The 27641-nt window shown below is 34.2% G+C and overlaps 2 protein-coding genes across 10 annotated transcripts in view; one reads left to right on the top strand and one right to left on the bottom strand.

Annotated features, from left to right (window-relative positions):
- The window catches only part of LOC126819279 (transient receptor potential cation channel subfamily M member 3), a 194069-nt gene that overhangs the window by 26420 nt on the left and 140008 nt on the right, over window positions 1-27641 (bottom strand). The gene's annotated exons all lie outside the window — the stretch shown is intronic.
- On the top strand, window positions 1650-18894 carry LOC126819305 (growth hormone secretagogue receptor type 1). Its single transcript, XM_050547288.2, has 2 exons — window positions 1650-1872; window positions 15592-18894. Exon 2 carries the CDS (start codon window positions 15685-15687, stop codon window positions 16966-16968), a length of 1284 nt encoding a protein of 427 aa, XP_050403245.1. The 5' UTR covers window positions 1650-1872; window positions 15592-15684; the 3' UTR covers window positions 16969-18894.

Raw genomic sequence — 27641 nt, 5'->3', positions numbered from 1 at the left:
ACAAATTACTATTCCCAAAGGAGATATTATCTTCATACGAATTTTTAAACGACCAATTACCAACATTTTTTCTGCAATCATATGATCTATAGAGCAGAGGAATCGGATGGGTTTTTTTCCATCCCAATTAGACGCAAATATGCAAGACATCAAACAATTAACTACTTCTTAGTTGGAGAGATATATGACTGTCTTTCGATTTTGTCTTTATTTGTCATATGGATTTACGTATTTTTTTCATTCAGAACAGATTGTAAATCTTTCATCAAAAGTGAGTTTGTTGTACTGAGTGACATGTTCTTGATCTTATCTAAATATCTGTTTCCTAATTGGAAGTATTAAAATAAATCATTTATTCTCCACAGAGAGAGAGAGAGAGAGAGAGAGAGAAAGAGAGAGAGAGAGAGAGAGAGAAAAATGGGGTTTAATGTCCACTCAACACAAACTAGGTCATTTTGGGACTAACATATATGGTTCAATTTTATTTCAATAATTCACTTGCGCGTAGGGGTCTTTAGCAGTGGGAGGAAACTGGAGGACCCGGAGAAAACCCATGAGGTTGGACAGGTGACCCTACTCCTTGTCTTGTACAAGCTGTGAATTGAAACCCCGCCAGTCGACTCAATGACAGTCTATATGATACAACTCGCACACACTAACCATTCAGCCATCCAACGCCTCTAATCTCCAATTATTAATAAATATCTTCTCCAGATATCAATTTCAGTATAAATTTTCACTGGCATGGTACATCAATCAATGTTACAATCTTTATATATAATTACAGGGCCTACTGTCAGTATAACAAATTAAAGTCAATTCCAAAAAGTAAAAAAAAATATAGGCCTGCAAATATTTCGAACTTCAAATTTGCTGACATTAATAAAAACTTATATTATCCCTTTTCTTTTAATTTTTAGTTAAATTTCAGAATATTTATTCTGCATTTTTTACAATCATTAAGAATACATTAACATAACGCAAAAATATCAGGAAGTGGTTTAATTTGATTTTACAAACAACATAATCGCTCACATATATACCTATAGCCAACATCATAAATTGGATGATAAATTGATAATTAGAATAAATTTAATGAAGTGAGAATAATGAAGTCCCAAATCCAATAATCTTTACTTAGGATAATATTATCAACATTGATTAGCATTGACACTATCAACTAATTAACAATTTTAAATAGCTTGTTGTATTGATAAGTTTAAGTGTTGCAATCGGCAGATTTAGCTCTTGCATAATGCACGTTTAATCATCTATGAAATGAAAGTTTGTCTTGCAGTCCTTTAAATTAATAAAGAAAAGTAATTTGGTTGATATAATGACATTCTACAGAACACTCTAAGACAAATGGACCCCTACAATGATAGTGTCACAAATCTTTTAAATGTAAAAAGAAAACGCAAACAAGACATTTGTAAATCTGACAACACTAATCAAATAAAGACCTGTTGCCGTTTAATTAAACTTAAAGACCTTGAATTAATCCCCACAAAAAAGGAGTTTAATTTAAACCGTCAGTACTCTTTTGAAGTTAAAATATTTGCATAAAAATGATCAATGAAAGCTATAGAGAAAATTAAGAGTGACAGGCAAACTGACTGCCCACGCAGTATAGTCTTAACAGTGTCGTTTGTTATTGCTAGTCGTTTATTGATTGGTAAGGGTCGGAAACTTTCACAAGGTAGATTTCGACAGCCGTCAATGTTCTCAGCACCATCTTCAATAACTATGTTCATATCAGCAGAAAGGGCAATACGAATCTCCCTGTTGCTAGCGGGTGCAACATAAATGGTATATTTTCTGTTTTTCAACACCATTATATGGAACTTTTAACATATTTATTTCAACTTAAAGGTAAGTTTGCAAAACAAACATATTAGGCAATTTAACTTTCTTTCAAAACTTTTTTTTTCATAATTTTATTTTAAATTAAAAACAGAATTACCAATTAATATACTTATATAATTAAACAATATGATAAACTTTGTTTAAATTTTTATTTTTACAAGCTTTCAAAAAGTTTTTAAATTAATTTTTTTGTTCAATTAATATGCCGTATCTACAAAATCTTAGTCCGCATTTCCACAATATTTTCTATGAACATAATACTTTTCAATGAGTTGCAATCTATTTTCAATTAACCAGCGATTATGTTATTCCCTTGAGGTCCAAACAGATTATTTAATCCTTTTATTGTAATATTCAACTTAAAGATCAGTGAAAAAAAAATGTGAAAATTTTGCCCAGACACCTAGTAATTGAATTCGATTAACCTTCACAGCTCTTTGCTCTTTACGCCTTTAGGTAAAATTACTCTTATAAGACTCGAAAACAAATTATTAAATCCTATTATTGCCCTCTATCCAAAAAACAGTCATTAAGTAATTCACACATGCATGTGAAAACTGTTTTTTCTTCTTCCTAGATTGTTTGTAGTAAAATAAAAAATATATAATTATCTGATAACTTGAAAAATCAAGGAGAGTTTAAAGGGGTAATTGACTGGGATGAATAAAAACATGTAGTTCCCGCCTAAACTGTTTTAACAGAAAAAAAAAGTGTTATGTATTGTTGTTTCATAAACACATTTACAACAAATAATTACTGCATTGACGGGTAGATTTGTTGAACGTCACAGTTAATGATAATTATATTTTCAAAAAAAATTAAAAGATGCTAGATCATTTGTAATCATTTTGATGTAAGGGCCTCTGTTTGAATTCCAGTCGGAGCCCTATGCCATATTTATTCAATCTCGCCAATTGATGATTAGATGATCTGATTAAATGTCGAATCAAAACGTTGCCAAAAGTTTTAAGTTTGTTTAGTTTGTATTGTTCCTTGTGCATGCATGCAAACACATGAAGATTTATAAATGTCAAAGGAAGAAACATTAAGATTTTTCAAGCCATGTTCTCTGTGGTTGGGGGAAGTACCTGTGCAGTGCGCAAGAAAAGCATGTATAAAATTAATTCTTTGGATAGTACGAAAAGGAAACAAGTCCTGTTTACAAATTGGTAGGGTACTTAAAAGATTCCTTGGAAGTTGAAACTCCGCAAACTTTCCACTGCTTCATATTCCACACATAATAATGGAAATATAAATAGTCGAAAGTAAAGTTTATATGATTACTATTCTAAAATAATTCCTCGATAATTATATATTTAATTAAGATAACAAAACCAAAATATCAATGGTAGATAATCTTCCAGCTTGGGATTAAAACGGATTAAAAAGAGGTATATTGTATTGGTACGTGCACTTCCACCTAGGGTGATATTTATGGTGATATCGCAGACAAGGTACATCTATAGAATTTAACCAAAATTTATAGGGGGTGCTAGCTTGTTTTCAATCTGTAGATGATGCATTACAACAATGATGCATTGAAAATTTCACATCATTCAGCAGCTAAGTGATGTGAAATTTTTAGTGCAACATTGTTGTAAATATTGAATGAAACTGAAGCTATTTTGGACTAATATTCCTTTCAGAGAGTCAACTTAGTAGTATGTTGGGGATTCAAAATCACTTCAAAAGACGGACAGTTGCTTTAATATTTGAAAATCTGTTCTATGTGCAATGCGGGGGATTGAGTGTCTGAATGGTTAACGCGTCCATGCTGGATCAGAATGTCTGTCGTTTGAGTCAAGTGGTGTGGTTCCGATTCCTTGCTTGTACGTGACAAGGAGTAGGATCATCTGTCCAACCTCGTTAGTTTTCTCCAGGTCCTCCATGGATAAAAAAGACCCCTACACGCAAGCGAATTACTGAAATAAAACTGAACCATGTTATTCCCAAAATGACCTAGTTTGTGTCGAGTGCACGTTAAACCCCATTTCGCTTCCTTTAGATTTATTTTTTTTACATGTAAGGGATATAGCCCCCTTTTAACAATAAAACACAAAAAATTGGGTTAAAGTAATTAAGTCAAAAATTGAAATTTTCTGACATGCCAAATGAATAACAGACAAATTGTTCAGTCAGACATTTCAAGCCTTGCCTATCATTTGACTGACAAAATTGAGCAAATGACAACCATGACTCAATCAAGTGTACTGCTTAAATCATTAACAAATGAAGCGTTCTGGACATTGCTCACAATAGAAATCATGAAAGGTTGTAGTTTTTGGTTTGTTGGGCATAATAGCCTCATTATTATATCTCAAATGAGGGTGTCTGTACCTAAAGTCGCCGATATGTTTTTAATCCAAAGACATCCATTTGTAAGTGTTTTATGGCTATTTCACATATAACTCATGAGTCTCCTACATTTATTGTATTCTTCAAATAAAAAGTAACAATTTTCACATATTTTTACTTTTCTACTGTTCATTGAAAAAAAAAAACTAATGTAAATACTCCATAGCAAGAAACTTTATTTAATTTTCAATCTATCAAGCTGGTAAGTATTTGTGGAGTAAAGTTAACAAAATGTCTCCCGTTTTGTAAGTAAATATTGAAAGAGTCATTGAACTTTTTCTTATTCTAAGGATAATTTGCTTTTCTTTCGTAGAAGTCATGGACAAGTCTGAGTAAATGCCGTAAGGCTACGTAAATCGAATAAGTATTAGTTCCACCTACGTGTAGTTCTGTTTTTTGATGGAACATATCTTGTAATAGAAGACGTAAATGGAAAAAAAAGTCAGAAGTGGCCAGGAATAATCATTTATGCTAGACATTTAATTTCACTTCAAATTTAATCAAACTTCTTATGAGAGATTTACACACTCTGCTTCTTATCCAAAGTAAACTCGTCAAATATTTGTGTGTGGACCTCATTGGTACTTCTATCAATAAAACATCACTAAACTCACTGGTTCCAAATCTTCTTATATATTTTCTCATCCATCACTTTTCATCTAGTCTTGAACACCCAGACCATACATTATAGTATTTTCAAAGGGAAGTAATTCCACTTTAAAAAAACAGATTTATTATGACTTTTCATAACTTTCGATAATTTTCACTTGCAGGAGTTTGTACATTCAACTGGACAAATCTTCCAAATAGCTTTTCTGAATCAACAACATTACCGCAATTTCGTTTTCAACTACACGTACACATAAAAATATCACATGATTAATAAGTCTGCTGGATGAACTGTCAAATGCAACTAAGAATTTATTGGGGGGGTACTGGAACTTTTCATAAAAGTAATTATAAACTTTAAGTATCTGCATTATATATCATTTTTTTTTCAGTGGATAATCAATATTTAGACATGCGTAATTATGGCATGTCGGGCCAAATTCTTGAGATCGTAGTCTTGGTCAAATAACGATTCAAAGACCAACATTCCTAGACCCTACAGACAGAATAGGTCTGGTTAACAGAAACTATTTTTCATCAGTAAATTGTACTCCTGCAACTTAACTTGTCAAACTTGTCAGGACTTTATATCAAAACTATAACCACACTGAATAACTGCTTCTTCTATTGAAGAATTCAAACTATTGCAATTCACAAAGGGCATATATCAGTTCTGTAACAGAACACCTAAATGATGCCAACTCTGGTCATTTATGGTCTTGTTGGGGTAGAAATTTTGAAGTAGCAACCACTTAGGCCAAACCAATGTGATTTTTAGTATTTTAGTATCTTGAAAGATATTTTCAGATCTTTAGGATCTTGATGATACTGGCCTCGTGTGGAAGATGTTTATAGTTCTTTGGTATCTTCATATACAACCTCATATGGGAGACGTTTTTAGTTCTTTAGTATTTTGATACATAGCCTCATGTGGGAGATGGGGTTTTTTTTGTTGTTTTTTTAAACTAGATTTTATCACCCAGGAAACGGTGTAATACAGGGTGACACAAAAAAAACGTTCATCAATAAAAATCGAATAACTTCCAAAATTTTATTTCGATTAACACAAAAATTCAGCTACTAGATTTTATCACCCAGGAAACGGTGTAATACAGGGTGACACAAAAAAAACGTTCATCAATAAAAATCGAATAACTTCCAAAATTTTATTTCGATTAACACGAAAATTCAGCTACATTAGGTTAAGTCTATGTAGCAGACATCTCCAAAGTTTCAAGTCTGTACCACAAAAAATCTTTGTTTAACTGGCACTCAAAAAATATGCTCTAAATGAGCTCCCCGGTGCTGCAAGCACATTTGGATCCGGCGGGCAAGCCAAAGTTCTCGATGACCCTCCCACATTCTTCCCTTGGGATCGCTTTTATTGATGCGGTGATTGCTGCCTTCAGATCAGGGATAGTCTGGGGGTTGTTGCCATACACCCTGTCCTTAAGGTATTCCCACAGATAAAAATCTGGGGCGTTCAAGTCCAGTGAATGCGGCGACCACTCCGGGTCACACCTGCGGCTGATCAGTCGGTCAGGGAAACGCTGCTGTAGCCATGCCAATGATTCGTTTGAGGTGTGGGGGTTGGCACCATCCTGCTGGAACCACTGGAGGTCCCTGACGACCCCTCTTCGTCGACCAAGTTTAGGTGATGAACCCTTTTTTTTGTGTCACACGGTAGTATCTCCATTTTTAAAAAAAAAGAGCAACTCGATTTTTCCTCCCAGAAAATGGTGTAAGATCTAAAAGGCAAATTAGTCTGTTGACTTAAACAACTTTCAAATACCCTGTTACAAGCGAATACCAAACCAATCTATTATATACATGTAAGCAGAATTAAAATACATCTGATGAAGCACTTTCTAATATAACATGATCAACAAAAAACTTCAAGTTAACATAAATTTGCATTTTATTTGTCTTACGTGAGTTACATTAAGGTGCAAGTTAACTAGTATACATATAACCAATGTGTTGTATAAACATCATGCAAACTAGTTAATATTTGATATGGTTGAACCACCCTAAAAAAACCGACTATGAGTACTGAAACCTTTAAAGCATTTTAATGTTAATCCATCAAACAAAGACGTGTGACATCTCTTGTACAATTAAACAGAAGTACGTTGTCATTGTGTCTGACTGCTTGACATTGGGTTAGAAGTACATCAAACTTTCACTAAACAAACACATATCTGCACCTACCTGGCTAATGCTATGAGATAAATAATTCTCACCCCAATCTGATTAAAACGCAGATCCTATTTCGTTTCGTTTTTTTATAGTTCAAAATTTTGTTTTACTTGTCTTTACTTCACTAGGATCTGGAAGAGTTATTATAAATAACCCTCGTTCTGGTTGATGTGAGGGATTAGCCAATGAGAACAGTTTGTTACGGCAAGTTTTTAGCATGAGGTGCACAGAACTGTGGTTAATCCACTAGAAACATCAATGATGATTGATTAATCAAATGTCTGATGTCATAGGGTCAAAAGCCCCTCGTATGACCTCTGATGCGACCTCCCAAAACAACCGGTCAGATCTTCATGTAGTGTAGGCCATCGAAAGTATAAAAAAAAACTAAACGAAATATAGATCTGTATTATAATCAGATTGTTCCCACCCCCTCCCACAACAGTCCTGATAACGGTACTATAGCCTACTTTCAATTTCCCAGTGTCAAGGGATCTTTAACATACTGCTAATAGTATAAACAAGACTTTGGGTTTTTGTTCCATCCAAACAACTAGACACTTCCTGCCCCCTCCCCTGTCATGCACTATCTCCAGTTTCGACAGTGCTACAGAACTTTCTTGATCAACACAGAGAGGCCATTTGTTAAGAAGCTTACGCCATATTCATAGAACCACTTTGGGTTCTCAACTCAAGACAATTAACTCTCGCTGCAAACCGTACTTTTGCGTCCATGGGTAACCTTGACCCTTAACGTTAAACATAATAAGAGCATTAAGATCCTGTGTACACCACTGGCAGAATTTACAGATCCCCTGGCAGTGTGAAATCGAAATCAGAGTAGACAGTAACATTTGAGGTGAATAGTCTATAATCCAGATCAATGTTGCAAATGAGCAACTATTACGCTAATGAGGACAACAATTCTAAGGACTTGACGTATCGCATTAAATAAGGTACATGTGGTTAAGCTTGATATTAATTGTGGCGGAAAGTGTAATTTCTGATCAGGAAGGAATCTAAAAGCTCATCAGGTAACTATCTTTGTCAATTTGTCCAATGAAGTGAACAAATACACCTAATGAACTAACAAACCTGTTTTAGCCAAGTGACAACTTTTGTTCTTGTTAAAACAAGTCTAATTTCAATTTCCTATTCAAACCTTGTTAAATTGTCTTCGGCTACAGAGCTTTTAAGTAAATGGATTACACTCTTAAAACTACTAAAAGGTATTGTTTACATCATCTCTTGATAGCTTTTAGAATTAACTCATTGGAAATTAACCCATTAGTTATGATCAATGTCACTATTCTCTTCGTGCTCTGATTTCACCGATATATAACTAGTTCAAGAGGTTTTAATGCTCTGATGCAGGGCTTACAATTTAAAATTCTGCCAGCCGGTCACTTCTATTTCACTAAACCTTGGATGAATTGGGGTTTTTCATCCCATCCGAAAGACTAGACAGTGGCCCTTGTGTCTCCATCCTGCACCACTGACAAGGGGAAACCATGCCGGAAAATCTTGATAAACTTTCTCAGCTAAAACAGGGGGCGAACCTGCGAACATCAGGCTAGCAAGCCAGCATATTATACTCACTTAATGTGGCTACTAGTGTTTTTAATACTATAAAATTAACTGTACTGTATTTATTGTCTTTTAATTTTTAATTCTTTGCACTTCTACTTTGTGTGACAAGAAAATTTCCTGTCAGGTAATTTCCCAGCAATAATTTAACTGTTAGTCAGCCAAGATTGGCAAATACGATTAAAACAAGAGCCCGGAAGGACTTGATCAGCTTGTAAAAAAGGATTTTTTTTAATTTGATGTCATTTAATTCATTTTCAAATGTTTATATTGGTTGAAAATCTCCAAAACACATTCTTTAATGGAAAACTGACATTAAATAATGTTTATTAATACTTACTGTATTTTAAAATGTAAGTTTATAGTTTATTGACCGACATGCTTTTAAAGAATGCAGATGTTATAAGCCATAATAATTACTATATATATTTACTGCAATTTAAGACTACTTTGTCTTTCCAGAGGATGCATAGCATGTATTAGTTCCATTTAATTTCCTTTAAATTGTTATGTTCACAAAATATATTGAACTTTAAGCATGGCTTCAGGTAATGGTTGTAATAAACAAACAATTTGTGTTATTTCTAGTTTAAAAACTACCCAAATCCTGCAACTGAACTGCCTAAAGCTTAATTACTTTGCATTAAGTGTCATATTTTTAAAGGAAAAATCTGAATCATGAACTTCTAGAAAATAGTGGAGGTGTGCACTTCTAGAAATTTTGTGCAGCTGTACTTTTTTTTATATACTGGTACTTCAAAAGATCAGAATGGATTAAGACTTTTAGCACTGAACTGAACTGAAAATGGGTTTAACGTCCAACGGTTCTGCTCTGGTTGGGCTAATGCAGAGATCAAACATGGGACCTCCACGTCCTCCAGGTTATTGAGCCATGGCTCACCCACTGAGCCACCATGGCTCCCAAAAGATCATGGTGGTCCCATGTTATCTGAGACTGATAAAACCCCTCCTACCCTCGGTCTCCCAATCATGAGCTTAATTTCTTTAATGAATGGTTAATCGGGGGCTGAATAGGATTAATATTTCTTTAAGTTTTACAACCAAGCAAAAAGACCTCATGACAACCTCCACACCTTTTGACAGGATTTGCTTCCCAATTGGACTTCTTCTTGTCTCATTACTACATATCTGAATTACGCTTCACAGGGAAAACATTAAGAATGTTTGTTATGTGTCTCCACAATATTTTATTACCGTCTGGTATGTGATAAATGGTGTTAATTGATTAAACAGCAAACGCAAATGATCAACGATCAATTCGAGCATGTGAATATAAGGAAAATAAATATTTTTTCAGGCCCTTGGCACAGTTTTATTTATTGCGTTAGCACTCTTGAAATCTAATTAACACTCTACTTGTATTGACAACACATCACTCAAAGACGTGAACTTGCTAAACCTGAAATAATTATTGTCCACTGGACTATACTCATTAGATAACATTAATCGTGTACAAATATCTCTGGTTATCAGATAAAAATCAATAACGATTGGCAAATGATAAACACTTTACTGTTAAGTCTTTTAGAAGATCATTAGATCTTCGTTTCTTGCAGAAAAGACCTTGAAAAATTGTTTTGCCATTTATATGCTAATTTGTATTTTGAAATACAGAATTTGGTTGAAGATCTTTCTTTACTTGTTAATTATATTTTCAAATGCTTGAAAATGGGTTGAGCAACATTTTTAAGTGTGTGTGTGTGTGTGTGTGTGTGTGTGTGTGTGTGTCAGAATTGGCCAAAACTTTGATAGAGATTTTACTCAGGTGCCAACTGCTGTTTGATCAAAAATCACACTTACTCCAATCCTCAGTGGGGGTGGGGGGGTCATGGTGGCTTAGTGGGTAAGACGCTGGCTCCCCCTTGTCAGTGATACAGGACGGAGGGTCTGACGAGGACAGCTGTCTAGTCATTCAGATGGGACGAAAAAACGAGGTCCCGTGTACACATTGGCGTGCATGTAAAAGATCTCTTGACAGTTGGAATTCGATATAAGAGTAGGCCGTAGGGTCGCTGATCGGGCAAAATTTCCCTCATAGCACACTGTATGGCGTCTGCCCGTCTTCATTAGCCCAATTCGGAGCAGAACAGTAGGATGTTTAACCCCATTTCATTTCATTTCATTTACTCCTATCCTCAATGTTGCCCAGGTGGCATATGTTTTCCAGATAAAGGAAGTTGGGAGATTCTTTTTTGATTTTTTAAGATGAGCTCTGGGTTTCGTGTGCTGGAAAAAAAAGTTGTGCCAACCTTTGATATTTCTTGTAAAATTATTCATGTAACTTACTTTATTAAACCACATATAAACCTGATCATTTTCTTCAATAACATTTCCTTTCTGCTTTCCAATTCAATTTGGTCTACTTCATTTTCAACAAAACCGTCTCTAGATTATTACGATGAAAGCTGGCCAAACCTTGCATTGGTGTATAAAAAATTAAATATCTTTTTGCAGTTGATTACTTTTCCGTTAAAGTAAATGCTATAGTGTTGACTCTACAAACTTTCTGAAAGTCTATTACATCTTAATCAACTTTCCGAGAATGCAATTTACCATATTCATTGCATTTTGTGATAATTGGCTACATTTATTTTATTTTTATGAATTTCTCATCTTTGACAGGCAGTTAATTGACTGTTGACCAGAAATTTTCATAGACCATTTCTGTTTATCATATGTTTCATAAGAACAAACATCTATAATGAAAACAATTACTCTTTGTCTTGCTACAAAATGTTCCATGTCTAACTTTTCCATTCTGCACACAGACAACTAATTACTCTACTTCGAGAATAGATCCCTGCTCTAAATGACTGCCATATCCAACAATCAGAATACTGTTTTGTAATGTGGTCCTACTCCGGTTCACATCTTTTATACAAAAATTAAAAGAGAGAGAGAGAGAGAAATGGGGTTTAACATCCACTAGGTCATTTCGGGACTAACATATGGTATAATTTTATTTCAATAATTCGCTTGCGCATAGGGGTCTTTAGCAGTGGGAGGAAACCGGAGGACCCGGAGAAAACCCACGAGGTTGGACAGGCGACCCTTCTCCTTGTCACGTACAACCGGGGATTCGAAACCACACCAGTCGACTCAATGACAGACTTTATGATACAGCGCGCGCATGCTAACCATTCAGCCATCCAACCCCCCACAAAAATTAAACCTTTTCAATATAATTAAATAAAAGCAGAATATATACTTCTCAAAATTCTCAAAATGTACTTAGTATTTTCGACTAAAATTGTTGATTTATGATTTCAAATGTCAGTCAACTAGCTTAGTGACTGTTTTTAAACGGAGCTAATTGTAGATTGACAGTGTAAGTTTAGTATGTAATTTTTCTGCACCAACCAGCTAATGAAGACTACAGTGTGCTATGATGGACATTTCTGATAAGAGGAATTAACCATGCTGGAAAATTCTCTGAGGAAATTTCTCCCAGACAACACAGGGAACGAACCTACATATGAACCAGCGTCATATCAACACAGAAATATCTATGGATCCATAGCTTTTTTGGTAGTATGACGATGTCACATGTTCATTATGCTCCTATTTAATGGTCTAACCTTCCAGAATATTTGGTAAATAATATCAGCATTTAATTCTGGAATGATTGCTGAGATCTGCTAATTAGTATGATGAATTTGAAGAATATGAAACATATCAGCATTTAATTCCAGAATAATTGCAGAGATCTGCCAATTAGTATGATGAATCTGAACAATTTGAAACATTAAGCATCATCGCAGATAATTGAAAATTAGTAAGAAAAGTTACTATTGTAGACACTTGGCCTTGAATAAAAGCATTAGGTTTCAAATGAAATCTTAAAAGATCAAAATCAATGATTGTCAAAATGTCTTTTTCTATGACAACAAAAATGGAAACCGTCAAGAAAGTCATCGATATTTGTGGAGTTCAAGAACAAAGTATGTTATAACCATTCTGCCATATCAATTTCCCTAAAACAAATAGAATGGATGCTGAACAATGTGTTAAATGACATCAAACAGTCTGAGAAGCATGTTTAGTCAACTCTAATTAGAGCTGACTTTAATCAAAAATACAGAATACGGTTGCATACCCATTATAGAATTATTTGTTTAAAGACTTGTGTAAAGCTGTTTGCAGCGAGAAAACTAATTAAGTCCATACAGACGAATCTCGAATCTACACATAGATGTTTCGTTAGGGTTTCCTTATAGTCCTTATATGGTTTAATAGTCTAGAACTGGTTGTATAATACATCAGTGAGCAGTTACATAAATAGAGAGAGAGAAATGGGGTTTAACGTCCACTTGACACAAACTAGGTCATTTCGGGACTAACACATGGTTCAATACATCAGTGAGCAGTTACATAAATAGAGAGAGAGAGAAATGGGGTTTAACGTCCACTCAACACAAACTAGGTCATTTCGGGACTAACAAATGGTTCAATTTTATTTCAATAATTTGCTTGCGTGTAGGGGTCTTTAGCAGTGGGAGGAAACTGGAGGACCCACGAGGTTGGACAGGCGACCCTACTCCTTGTCACGTACAACCAGGCAGGGAATCAAAACCCCGTCAGTTGACTCAATGACAGACCGTATGACACAGCGTGCACGTGCTAACCATTCGGCCATCCAACCCTCTCTGCTGGAGACATCAAAACAGGAAAATGTCTTTTAAGAAATAAATTTGCCACAGGCTATCTTTAAACGAGAAATAATGAATAATTATCCACAGGAGATGACATACATAAATCTTGTGAGTATCACATCTGGATCAAAAGGCCACATATTTTAATGACAATAAGATTTTTAAAATACAATTTTAAAACATTTGAAAAGACAACTGACAATTAGTAAGGCACGTGTAGACAACTTGACTGACAACCACATAAATAGGCTTCCTGAAGCTAGAGTACACTTATTATAATCACATCTATTGAATGCAATTACCGTATTTTAATCGGAATTACAGTAGCTATAGGTTTCTACAATGGTGTTGGTTTCAAGCCTAATACTGACAGGAAGAAAGTAAATACCTATGTACATAATAAATGAGAAAAGTTGTATCTTTAGATTAAATTTTCACCAGTTAAAATAAATGAAAAGATGAGCATACGCCATACAATGTGCCATGAGGGAAATTTTGCCTGGGCAGCAGCACTATGTATACACAGGGCCTCAGTTTTTTATACCATCCAAACAACTAGACATCTGTCAGTTAAAATAAAGCCCCTATGACTTGCATTCACTGATATGATGTAGTAAATATGTAGCATATAGCCTTTAAAAAACGTTGTCTATGTTATTGGAAATATTTTCCTTTTGTCGTCAAAATATCCCTTAAGAGTAAGACTGGATTATTTTATGGCATGCCGAGATAAAGAAAGACAGACGATTCCAATTTCCAATTCAATCCCTCATTATCTGAGGGATGATCTGTTTTTCACAGGCTTCCCGTCATCCCCCCATAGGCATTTCATTTACACAATACATTATTTTTTTCGTATCCGGACTGATCTGTACAGTTTCCATCTATCTCAGAGGAACGAAACATATGCCCACAGCAGGTAAGTTTTCCGAGAAGTACATAAAGGCGGTCACATTCTAATTTCTTTGTAGACAATGGGGGCATTTAGAAGACACTAGACAACTGAACAAAGACAACATCCCATAAGTATTACTAGAAATAAAGACAACTGAAATAAAGACAACTGAACAAAGCCAACTTCCCATAAGTATTACTGGAAATAATAAAAATTTTATAGGCTTCTATCTTTTCCTAGCATGAACATAAACAAAACCTTTATCTGTAATCAGTTAACTTCAGATATCGGAAATCATTGAAAAGTAATGGGCGCTTTAGTCTCAGGAACACAAACATTGTAGTGTATACATTTCAAGTCAAATGCATGATCAACTTCATCCTTTTGAGCCTGGGTTCCCAACCTCTGGGTCGAGACCCCACCTGGGGTCGACAAGCACTTTCTGTGAGGTGGCAGACAGATGAGTTGACCAACAGCGGTGACAATAATACAGAAACGTATTTCAAAGTAGGCGTTTTAAAATTTAAATACATGGTGCTATTCTACTTAGGATATAGATAATACACAAAACCTATTTCAACGCAGGCGTTTTAAAATTTAAAAAAATTAACAATGGTGCCATTGTACTGGTGATATTGATTACAGGATTATCCATCTATTGACTACTTTATCAGAGAACAAATTGAACAAATCCCTTTCTCATATCATATCGATCTTATACAGCCAGTCATAAGCTCTTGTATTAAACCCAACAATCTCAACAATGTAGACCTTTGATAATCAAGAGAAAATTTCATTATTCTTGGGAGTATGATTACGCTACATTACATTAGATTATGGATACATTTAAGTACAGCTTGCAGACACAAAAGAAAACCAAGCCTGCTTTTCTTTATTCTTTATAAAATTACAAGTATATGAACTTGATAATCAATTTTCAATTGTTTTGAGTAAACATTTTCAAAAATTCAGTATAAAATCATTGATCGATTAAAAAAAAATTGGTCAAACTCATTCTAGGTAAAAAAATTGATGAAATTTTTTTTTTTCCTCCTTCAAATATTATAATGATGAGAGGAGAGATCCTCGAAATTATCTCTCAAATTAGTCAAAAGTTTTTAAAAAATAGTTGTAGTGGTTAGGGACTTGTTTTTCAAATTTGGCAGAGATGCACAATTTTACGGGAAAAACATAAACCACTGACAGTCTAAGTACTTAAATTAAAAACCAAAAGATCCTAGTGTAGTACAGACAAACAAAATGAAATTTTGAACTATAAAAAAACAAAACGAAATTTTGAACTATAAAAAAACAAAACGAAATAGGATCTGTGTTTTAATCAGAATGATCAAGATAAATTCATTTTATATTTTTGACATTTATATTTTTTTCAACATTTATTTGCAGATTGTCAACATAAGAAGAAACAACATGTTGTTTTTCTATAATAAATATCCAGCAATGAATACATAATACTAATCAATCTGAAAAACCCAAATCATGACTTCATCGGATTACTTCAACATTTCGGTCTCAGATGACATTGTGGAAACGGAGAAACTTCTTCTTGATCCTGTATCTGATTTGGATGCCACCAACCCACTGATGAATATGTCTAATCTGACAAATGACTCCTCATCATGGATTCAACTTAAATCCTCTCCACCTCTGGCAGATTTATTAAAGGACTTTTATGAATACCAATTAGCGTTAAATTTAGTGATTTGGTTATTCCCTGTGATAATAATTGGAGGTACTATCGGCAATCTACTAAGCCTTGTCGTCATGTTACGAAGAGAAATGAGACAGACGTCGACATGTTTTTATTTGGCAACGTTAGCAATCACAGATACGTCAGTCTTGTATATCAGTGCTTTTAAAACCTGGATTCGGATTTTAACAGGATTTGAACTACTGCATGTATCCAATGCCGCGTGTAAAGGGATTATGTTTTTAGTGTATTTCTTTAATCATTTTTCCGCCTGGATTATAGTTGCTGTTACAATCGAAAGGTTTTTAGCCGTATGGTTTCCATTAAAAGCTGGAACTATGTGCAGTGTTTCTCGGGCAAAATTTGGAACGTTTGTGATTGCCAGTGTGTTTATTTTGGTGAATTCTCATTTATTCTGGACGGCCGAGTTGGTATCAACAACATCATCAATGAGTTCAGATCATTTAATGTGCATAGGATATGTATATAAGACATTTGTCTGTAAAGTATTTGCCTGGATAAATTTAATGCTCTACACATTTCTCCCATTTATAGTGTTGCTAATATTCAACATTTTGATTATAATAAATCTCCTGAAACATAGACAAGTTCTAACAAGCACCATGACGAAAGATGACCAACAAACGAGAAACAATCATCGAAAACTGGCCATAACCCTACTGACGATATCTTTTGTTTGGATCATTACAACCATGCCCTTCACTTGTCACGCCCTACTGAAACCCAAATCTCAGTCATATCATGATATAGCTGTGAATTTCTTGACCAAGTTTATATGCTATTGTTTGTTCTATACGAATCATTCCATCAATTTCTGTCTGTATTGTATCACAGGACAGCGGTTTCGACACGAGATGAGAAAACTCTTCTGTCGTAAACAAAAGAACAAACCCATTACTAAGATGACATTCAAAACGAGTGGTAGTGGCCATGACAGTTCTTACCCATTAATGGAGAACGTTTACATGGATGTTATCAATCATTCAAATACAACCGGTAAAAATGTACTACCATTACAAAGTAGCCAGCATGCTGCGGAATTAACACAATAGTGCCACAATTTCGACATCTGCGGCCTTAGTTTCTTTAAATGTTCTCTTTATTCTGATTTTAGATGTAAGAGTTAATTGTATACAGCCTGTACATAATTATTTCTTATTCCGGTTAATAATTCTTTTCTACAATAGGAAGGCATGGTGTTTGACATCTTAACACAATATGGACACTGTCGAGACATACAGTTAATGTGTGCAATGTGAGAATTTTGAGACATACAGCTAATGTGGGAATTTTGAGCCATACGGTTAATGCGTGCAATTTGAGAATTCTGAGACATACAGCTAATGTGGGCAATGTGAGAATTTTAAGACATATTGTTAATGTGGGCAATGCGAGAATTTTGACACATATTGTTAATGCGTGGAATTTGAGAATTCTGAGACATACAGCTAATGTGGGCAATGTGAGAATTCTGAGCGATACCGTAAATGCGCCAATTTGAGAATTCTGAGACATATACGGTTAATGTGGGCAGTGTGAGAATTTTGAGACATACGCTTAGTGCGTGCAATGTGAAAATTTTGAAACATACGCTTATAACGTGCAATGTGAGAATTTTGAAACATATCAATGTGTTAATGGGTGGACCCCTATTTTCCACCCCCTCCTAATGATTAGACAACACTATCCTTGTCAGTACAACTAAGTGAAATGAAATGAAATGGGGTTTAACGTCCTACTCCTAAACTGGGCTAATGCGACGGAGTACAACTAAGTACCACCTCCCATGCCAAGATTTCAACGCATGTTAATCTTATCTGGAGTACAGGGATCTCACCACTAGAAAACTGTGGCCCCCTAAAATGATAACCCTGCATAATTTAATCCAACTTATCCTTATTTATATTCAGTCAATTCAATACTATACGTACAATGACAACACACCCCCTCCCCCAAAATATCCTAAAGATGGGCCTTACCAGATTTAACCACGCACTACTACGCGCAAACAATATACAATATACGTATTATTTCTATCATGTGTATACAATAAACACAGCCATAAAACTTACAGAATATTCCACAAAACAGGCCGTAAATAAAAATAATCATTCAATTCCAAATGTTAGTGTGTTTTAGCTGCAAATTGGTTGTTTTGCTTATAAATTTGTTTTATTTTTTATACTTGTACATGTTTTTTCACTTTTTCCATTTGTTTAAATTGTCGCTTTTTATGTCTCAGTCATCAATAGGATTTTTGTCATACAATTTAAAGATACAATCCAACAGAACTATATGGGGTAGTTATTTCAGAGGGAGCGAGAGAGAGAGAGAGTTTAATTTCAACTGACACAAACTAGGTCATTTTGGGATTAACATATGGTTTAATCTGATAATATGATATAAGGGGGATTTGAAGTAAACTTTTCACAGATAAATTAGTTTTAAGTATGTTTTTAGTCCAAATATATTATAAAATCACACAATTTGTAAGCGGGAAGGCATCTTTAATTTATCTTTATCATCTGCAGGAAATGACAAATGTTACCAAATTTTCAATTCATCATATCTGTGTAATGTAACTTTTGGACTGACATTCCTTTTAGAGATTCCACTATCACAATATCGTAGTTCATAAGGGATGAAAAATCCTCAAATGATCATTAAAATAAAGTTTCCTCCCTTAAATGATCATTAAAATAAATTTTTATCCCTTAAATGATCATTAAAATAAAGTTTCAGCCCTTAAATGATCATTAAAATAAAGTTTCAGCCCTTAAATGATAATTAAAATAAAGTTTCAGCCCTTAAATGAACATTAAAATAAAGTTTCAGCCCTTAAATGATCATTAAAATAAAGTTTCTGCCCTCAAATGATCATTGAAATAAAGTGGCTATGTCAAAGTAGAAATTAATGAAAGTCAGTCGAAGACATAGTCAAATTTCAGATAAAATTTATTTATCATCAAATTGTACAAATACCCATCTGAATAGTCATAATTTGAGTGACTACAAGCAACTAGTCATGTTTTATATTGTACAGTGTAAATCAATGTATTGTTTTATTAATTTATCTCTAATTTCTTTGTTGTGTTTATGGATAAACTTTGTGATAATAAATATTTATACTTGTTAAATAGTTTATCTAATATTTATTTTTTTAAATCTTTTGCTGACAGGAGCTAAGATAGACCATACATGTTGCTGTCAATAAAAAGGATTATAAAAAGGAATGTCCTTGTATATAACCATCAAGATTCTACAATATGATCAAGGACACTATCTCTGGAAGTAATTCATTAATATTGTTGAAATTCATTTGTCTTACTAATCTAAAAATTGTGTCTTTTCCCCACTAACATGTCTCCTCCCACCACCCAAACCCTCACTCCATCCCCTCCCATCCTAGTTCAGAGATTCTCATGCCAAATTGTCACCAATGTTGTATGTACAAAGGTCAATTTAATAAAAGTTAAAATCTAATACAGGCTTGAGAAAATTCCCTTTAAGCAGTAACTTTATTTCAAGCACGTATTCAAGTTTAAATCCAACACAATTTGTTCCCACTCTTGCAAAATGATTGAAATAAAATTGATTTTTATGAGAAATTGACCATCACAAACATGTCTAACAATCTATTACTATTGACAATGACATAATGCTCACCTTGGCTATCTTAAACTACAGGGGCCTGTTTCACAAAATTTTAACTAAAATAAAATCCAAATTTTAGTAATTTAATTGGTCAATATTAGATTGTTTTTAGTGCTTAGCCAATCAAAATTTAAATATCTAGTAAAATTTGGATTTTATCTTTAGTTACAATTTCGTATTTATGCCCATCAAAATATAAATAGCTTCTCTAGATAAAGTCTGAGCTACCTACACATACTTTTCCTGTGCTGTTAAATTACTTTACATAAAATGTGTTTAACCAGTTTAATCACACAAACAGTGATTGTTTACCATAAAAATTGTGTTCTGTTAATGTGTTTCCAAATCGCTAAATGCCACTTAAAGATCATTTATTCCTTTAAGTCCCTATTGTGGTTAAATCCAAACGTAAGTTAAATTTTTATAAGCCTTTTTTTTTGGTACATTAAAGCTTTAAACTAAAATGAGCATCATATAGAAGAAGGAAAAATTATTTTTGAATAGAGAAATGGAGTTTAACGCCCACTCGATACAAACTAGGTCATTTCAGGACTAACGTATGGTTTAATTTTTTAGTTCAATAATTCGCTTGCGTGTAGGGGTCTTTAGCAGTGGGAGGAAACTGAAGGACCCAGAGGAAACCCACAAGGTTGAACAGTATAGCAAGAAAGATTTTATAATATGATCAAGGGCAATAACTCTAGTATTAATTCTTAGATATTGTTGAAAGTCTATAAATATACTAATTTGTCTCAATCTGAACAAATTTCAGGCATAACAAATGATATCTTTTATTGTTAGAAGATTATAACATGATATTGAGACTAACATATGGTTGTGCAAGGTGAGGGGGAGAATTTAGCCCAGACAGCAGTATTTCAGCGTACCCTTTTTTGATTTGATTTCCAACTGCTTTAACAACCTCATAAACTTTTTATTGTCTTGTTAGTGCAGCAGAAGAATATTTCATATCTGATTTCCCACTAGTGTCTCTTTCTACTAATTTTTTCTCACCTTCTCCCATCCTAGTTCGGAAATCATGATACCAATAATGTGTCTTTTACCAATAATTGACTTCCCCAACCTAGTTCATCTATATGTATACCAAATGCTTCTTTATCCAATTGTTTCCCTCTAGGTTTTCCTACAAACTTGTCTCCTCCCACCACCCAAACCTCACTGCAACACCTCCCACCAATTAGCTGAGAGATTCTGATACCAATTGTCGCCAATTTTGTCTGTACAGAGGTCAATCTAATACTAGATTAAAACCAACACATACCATTTCAGCAGTAACTTTATTTCAAGGTTCTATCCAACCCAATTTGTTCCCACTCATGCAAAATGATTGAAATAAAGTTGACAGAATGAAAACCTGTGTACTAAGGCAGTCACTAACATGTTTAATAATCAACTGCTATAATAGAGGGATTGAAATGGGGTTTAACGTCAACTCGACACAAACTAGGTCATCTTCGGACTAACACATGGTTTAATTTTATTTCAATAATTCGCGTGCGCATAGGGGTCTTTAGCAGTGGGAGGAAACCGGAGGACCCGGAGAAAACAGAGAAAACCCACGAGGATGGACAGGCAACGCTACTCCTTGTCACGCACAACCGGGGATTTGAAACCATGCAAGTTGACTCAATGACAGACCTCATGATACAGCGCGCACATGCTAACCATTCGGCCATCCAACCCCTCAACTGACATAATGCCCTCTGTGATATTACACATACTTTCGCTTTACTGCTAAATTACTTTGGAAAGATCTACTAAGTCACCCCAAATTCTACCGATTTTAAAGTTTTCCATTTATTAATATAGAATAAAACGTGGGTTACATATTATTATACCATAATCAAATATCATAAAAATGATTATGTACAGGAACCAATTAACTTTTAAGCGAGAAAATTGTTTAGCGCAAAGGAAATTCAATTAATTTTTAATGAGAACTATCAATAAAGGAATAGCAAGATAATAATGAAAATGTGGAAATTGATTGCTAGTATTTCCACCAGTTTAGCTTTAGGACTTGTTTTTATACTAGTATTCTGATATTATTAGGCTGGGTACGTGATACTAACGGATGTTACAAAATTTATCCGCCCTCTTAAATCAGTTCACTTTATTTAAAAGAAGAAACTCATACAACCATAATACAAATCATCAGAAACTGAGTTGCATTTCATTTCTCTTAATTAATGGTTATGAAAACATCTTCTGAAACACTTTTTTTGTTCAAATGTATACAGGGGTAACAAGAAATAAAACTTCTTTGAAGGCTTCATCAAATACTATTCTAAGAGAGAGAGAAATGGGGTTTAATGTACACTCAACATAAACTAGGTCATTTTGGGACTACCATATGGTTTAATTTTATTTCAATAATTATTTTAAGAGACAGAGAGAAATGGGGTTTAATGTCCACTCAACACAACCTAGGTCATTTTGGGACTAAGATATGGTTCAATTTTATTTTAATAATTCTTGTATACGGTATGGAGTCATTACATCCTAACATGGCAATAATTGGTAACCTACTTAATGCATGGTCAAAGAAGGACTGAACAAAGAAAATATAAATTTTAAAATAAAGTCTTGACAATTGTTCAGTTTATTTTCAAGGGAGATCATTATGTATGAATAAGTTTAATTGGTGGTTATTAATAGCTAATAATTATGAGCGCATAAAGATTGAAAAAGCTATCACACAACATATTTTGTTGCCCAGTGAATATTATTTTAATCAACAAGGAATATGATTAAAATATTCTGTGATGGGATCGACACTTGGCACCATTTGCATTTCCTTGATTATAGAAAATAATTTGAGATACCATTAGGCATGGTTATGTATTTACGGGATTATCAAAGTAAACATTAAATACATTAATAATTTGGATCTTCAAAGAGCCTGCCGGATTCTCATAGAGCTATGGATGTTCAGGATAAGCTAACAAGTTGATTGACTTCTTAATCGATAATTAGTAATTAACTCCTTGAAATTGAGCTGAAAGTAGATTGATTTATGGTAGTTGTGGCTCGTTTAAATATTAAGTGGCTGTTTTCTGAAAACTGCCAATGAAGAGCCCTGAATAAAATAGTCAAAGTCATCCAGTCCGCTATAAAGGTTTTCTATCTTATAATATTTTAAACAGAAATGAAATGAAATGGGATTAAACATCCTACTGTACTGCTCCGACTGGGCTAATGAAGACGTCCATATGTCATACAGTGTGCTTTGATGGGAATTTCGCCTGGACAGCGGCAATACAGCCTACTCTTATATCGAATTCCAATTGTCAAGGGATCTTTTACTTGCACGCCAATGTGTACACGGAAAACCATGCCAGAAAATCCTGATGAACTCTCTCTCAGCCAACACCAGAATCGAATCCACGACCTCCAGGGGGGTTGGATGGCTGAATGGTTAGCGTGCGCGCGCTGTATCATAAAGTCTGTCATTGAGTCGACAGGCGTGGTTTCGAATCCCCGGTTGTACGTGACAAGGTGTAGGGTCGCCTGTCCAACCTCGTGGGTTTTCTCCGGGTCCTCCGGTTTCCCCCCACTGCTAAAGACCCCTATGCCCAAGCGAATTATTGAAATAAAATTAAAAACCATATGTTAGTCCCGAAATGACCTAGTTTGTGTCGAGTGGAGTTAAACCCCATTTATCTCTCTCTCTCCACGACCTCCAGACTAGCGAGCCAGCGTCTTACTTACTCACAAGCTGCTGTAGCTCCTATTTGAAAACAGAATTTCTTATCTCCAGATTGATCAGACAAAGTTAATATATTCTAAGAAATATAAATATTCTGTTAACCTAATATCATTTGTTTAACAAATTAAATACAATTATTTCATTCAAGTTTTCTCTCTCTGGTCATATAACAACACACCCACATGAGAGAGAGAGAGAGAGAGAGAGAGATAGAGAGAGAAATGTGGTTTAACTCCACTCGCCACAAACTAAAATATTTTGGGACTAATATATGGTTCAATTTTATTTCAATAATTTGTTTGCGTGTAGGGGTCTTTAGCAGTGGGAGGAGCCCAGAGAAAACCCACGCGATTGGACAGGCGACTGTACTCCTTGTCACATACAACCAGGGAATCGAAACCACGCCAGTTGAATCAATGATAGACCTTATGATACCACGCACAGGACTATACTATATACCGGAAAACACCGGAAAACTACCGGAAAACACCATGTTATACTGAATACCAGAAAACACCGGAAAAAGCTAAGCTTAACCCAAACCCCCTCACACAGAGGACCAGGCTCAGGGTTACCTATGGTGTTTTCCGGTATTTAGTGTGTTTTCCGGTATTTAGTGTTTTTCCAGTGTTTTCCAGTATTCAGTATAACATGGTGTTTTCCAGTAGTTTTCTGGTGTTTTCTGGTATATAGTATTGTCGCAGCGCACACATGCTAATCATTCGGCCATCCAACCACCCACATAATAACAATAAATATGAAAATTATATTCATGATAATAGTCTTTAGGAAACTAAAAATGTTAATAAAATTAAAAATATCGATAGTTTCCAATTTCCTGACATATTTATAATAATAACAGTGATCATAACAACGACCTCAATTTTTATGATCAATATGAAAATTTACAAAGCGTGGGAAAAACATTATTGTCGTGACAAAATTACACAGATCTACAAATTCGGTTTGATTAAATTCAACATGATAAAATTATTGACCTGATTGCTAAATTTTATGTTTTGCACGAGAAAAGAATGTATAACAAAATTTGTTTGCTATGAATCTCAGCTCAAGAAAAAGAGTCAAATATTGTGTTTACTTTCCATTATAGTAGCTTTAATCTGTTAAAGATACCTTACCCATTGAAGACTTGGTTGATTAATTGATAGTCTCTAACTGGCATTTAGTGATAGAGAAACACATTAAACAGAACAGAATTTTTTTGGGGAAATGAATCACTGGTTTTATTGTAATAGAACCACGTTTCGACAAGTATCCTCTTATCATTATCAAGCACACTGACATTTAGTAAACTTGAGGTCAAATTATGTCATTGTGCTTGATAACGATAAGAGGATACTTGTCGAAACGTGGTTCTTTTACAATAAAACCAGTGATTCATTTCCCAAAAAAATTCTGTTCTGCTTAATTGATTAGTTGATGTAAGAAGGCAAAATCACAAGATTGTGTCAAACAAAATCTCCTTGTTGAGCTTTTGCTGTCAATGATCACTGTATAGCATATTCACTTTATACAGCACAAAGGTGAAAAGAGTGAATGCAATAACTATCTTTTGTTGAATGTAAAATTTGTACAGGGATATACCAGTATACTAAATATTACCCATGTGGAATCCTGATTAGTCTATGTGATACTATAGTGTCAAAGATAATACATGAACAGTAATCTCAGATAGCCAATTATTTAATTTTCCCTGTGGAGAGTAAATCAAATCTCTCAGAATTGGGTATATATATATATATATATATATATATATATATATATATATATATATATACACTGGGACTTCATTAACGTGTAATTCGTTATAACCCAATTTGCAGTGTAAGTCAATTCATTCTTGGTTTCTAACAGCCTTGTTGTGAAGTCTAGACTGGTCTCTCCAGTCTATGTACAAATCATGGTAACTGACAATGTATACCTATTTAATAGAAAAGCACAGAGATCTGATTTCCAGTGATATTTCCATTGAAGGGCAGTACACATTGGCATTGTATGTGATATATTGAGTGAACTCGCTGCAACATGGGTTAGGATGTGGACCCCAACTTCATTGGTGTTAAAGTTACAATTTCATATTTTTAAGTTATATTTTTAAAATGTATTAAAAATAAAGCCCTAAAATAGATGGTATCTATAAACAGTCCTACCTTGTAAAAGAATAATTAATCCTATAATTCACTATTGCCAGTTGAGAAATTGACAAAAATATCATTTTCAACTTCAAATTCAAACGTTTGAAGATAGCTATTCCATGGTGGGGAATAGAAAACAAGGGAGGTAATTGTGTTATTATTTCCAGAGTGAAGATTTTTAAGTGCGAGAAAGATCGTATAATAGTGAGTTGACAACCTATTGAGCAAAAGACCTAAAAATAATTATGTTTTGACTTTCTTAGAAAATATGAAATTGTAACTTTAAACAAGAGAGAGAGAGAGAGAGAGATAAGGGTTCATTCCATACAAACTAGGTCATTTCGGGACTAACATATGGTTCAATTTTATTTCAATAATTTGCTTGCGCGTAGGGGTCTTTATACTACAACAATTTCTATTTCAAGCTACTTTCTTACATACTGACTCAAGTTGTAGAAGATGATCAGCTAAATAATCACCTACACGGAAAAAACATCTTTTCTAATAATGTTAACGGAAAGCCCAACGTATCATTTCGTGATTTTTTTTCTGGAGTTTTTCACCAGTGATTAGTATACAAAGTCTTAAATTGATGACCTGTCAACTCATCATTTGATAACATTATATTCCATCTAGCCACATGGCCCTTGATCAGGTAATTATATATGATTACACATCATCAAAGTTAAGTTAAAACAGGTTGTTTTTCCTTCAATGTAATCTAACCCTAACACCAGGGGCGGATCCAGGAATTTTTGCCGAAGAGGGTTTGCCGAGTACCTGAGACAATGTATCTTTTGAGGTGGGGGGGGGGGGGGGGTTGGGGGAGAAAATTTTTGAGAAATACATGGTCACTATCATTATTTTGGCGTATATACTTACACACTGAGATTTTTAAAGAGAGAAATCCAACACCCTGTTTGACATCGATTTTTTATTATGAATTAATACGATGACATTGTGATTGAATTTCATTGATGCAAAGTATTAATTGTTATATCACATATGCCTATATCATTATCTCAGGTTTTGAATGCCCATTCCATACCACCATCTGACCATAAAGGATAAAGCACACGACTGTGACACTTTTCTCATAAAATGGGTTATTTTACAAAATTTGTATGTAGCTGAGTAGGGGGAACCCCTCACACGACCTCCCCCCACCCCCTGGATCCGCCCCTTAACACATTATCCAATTACATACCTTTTACAAGTACAAGCCAGTCTTGAAGGACAATAACAAAGCTTTAAGATCATTCCTATGACAATAAAGGACTACCAAATCATTTTAAGTGTTCATGCACAACTGATAGCATTTTATATTACACCAAATGTAAATTTCATTAGTAAGGATTTGTAAAGAGTAGAGATTGAAATGTAGCTTGATTGAAAGTTGCAGGGGCAGCCATTAGTCCAAAAGGCACTGCATCATACTTTGTGCTAAATACTTTTAGCTCATACATCTGCTCTCCTTTAATTTAACCTTTAACCACATTCAAATGAAACTTGCATCTCCATTCTCCAACCAGAATAATGAATTACTATAAAAACACTTTTGTCTTGCTTTATACATGCATACATGTACCTACTACATGTCAGTTTTAAGCCAACTTCAAGTGTCTTAGTTTTGATCAATAGATTTATATTATGTAACAACTAACATATCGCAACAGTGGTAAACATATAATCACAGAATTATCTTGGACTTGTAGGAGCCTAACTCACTTTTCACAGTTCTGACTTAAAATCAATATAAGCTTGCCAAATTCAGGCGATGAATTCTGCAGAGATTTACATTAATACCCAATTTTTCATTCCCTTAAGTATCATTGAATAACTAAATATCTAGTCTCGTTCAACCAGACCGTGCTTATATCACTGAAGAGTCTGGAGAAATATCAAGTGTCTGGATGAGCAAAAGCATAAAACATCATCAGGCTTGTATATTACTACAATAAGGTAACAAGTCAGTTCCCTATGTATTGAAAATTATTCAAAATTGATAAATCTATTCCTCATATGAATAAAAATAATATTCCCTCAGTTCTTCACAAACAATACATTGACCGAATTCTGAAGTTATATTTTGCCAACAATACAAAAGTACATCAAGGAGCACCCATCATGGTCGATAAACCTACTTATATGTTTCAGAAATGGCAACTGTCAAATAGCAACTAGT

Source organism: Patella vulgata, chromosome 4, assembly GCF_932274485.2.
Source record: "Patella vulgata chromosome 4, xgPatVulg1.2, whole genome shotgun sequence".
Taxonomy (NCBI): domain Eukaryota; kingdom Metazoa; phylum Mollusca; class Gastropoda; family Patellidae; genus Patella; species Patella vulgata.
The sequence above is the reverse complement of the archived record's forward strand: the minus strand, read 5'-3'. Positions and strand labels throughout refer to the sequence as shown.

Excerpts from the sequence above, each read along its gene's own strand:
- LOC126819305 (XM_050547288.2), top strand. The coding sequence starts at position 15,685 with ATGACTTCATCGGATTACTTCAACATTTCGGTCTCAGATGACATTGTG.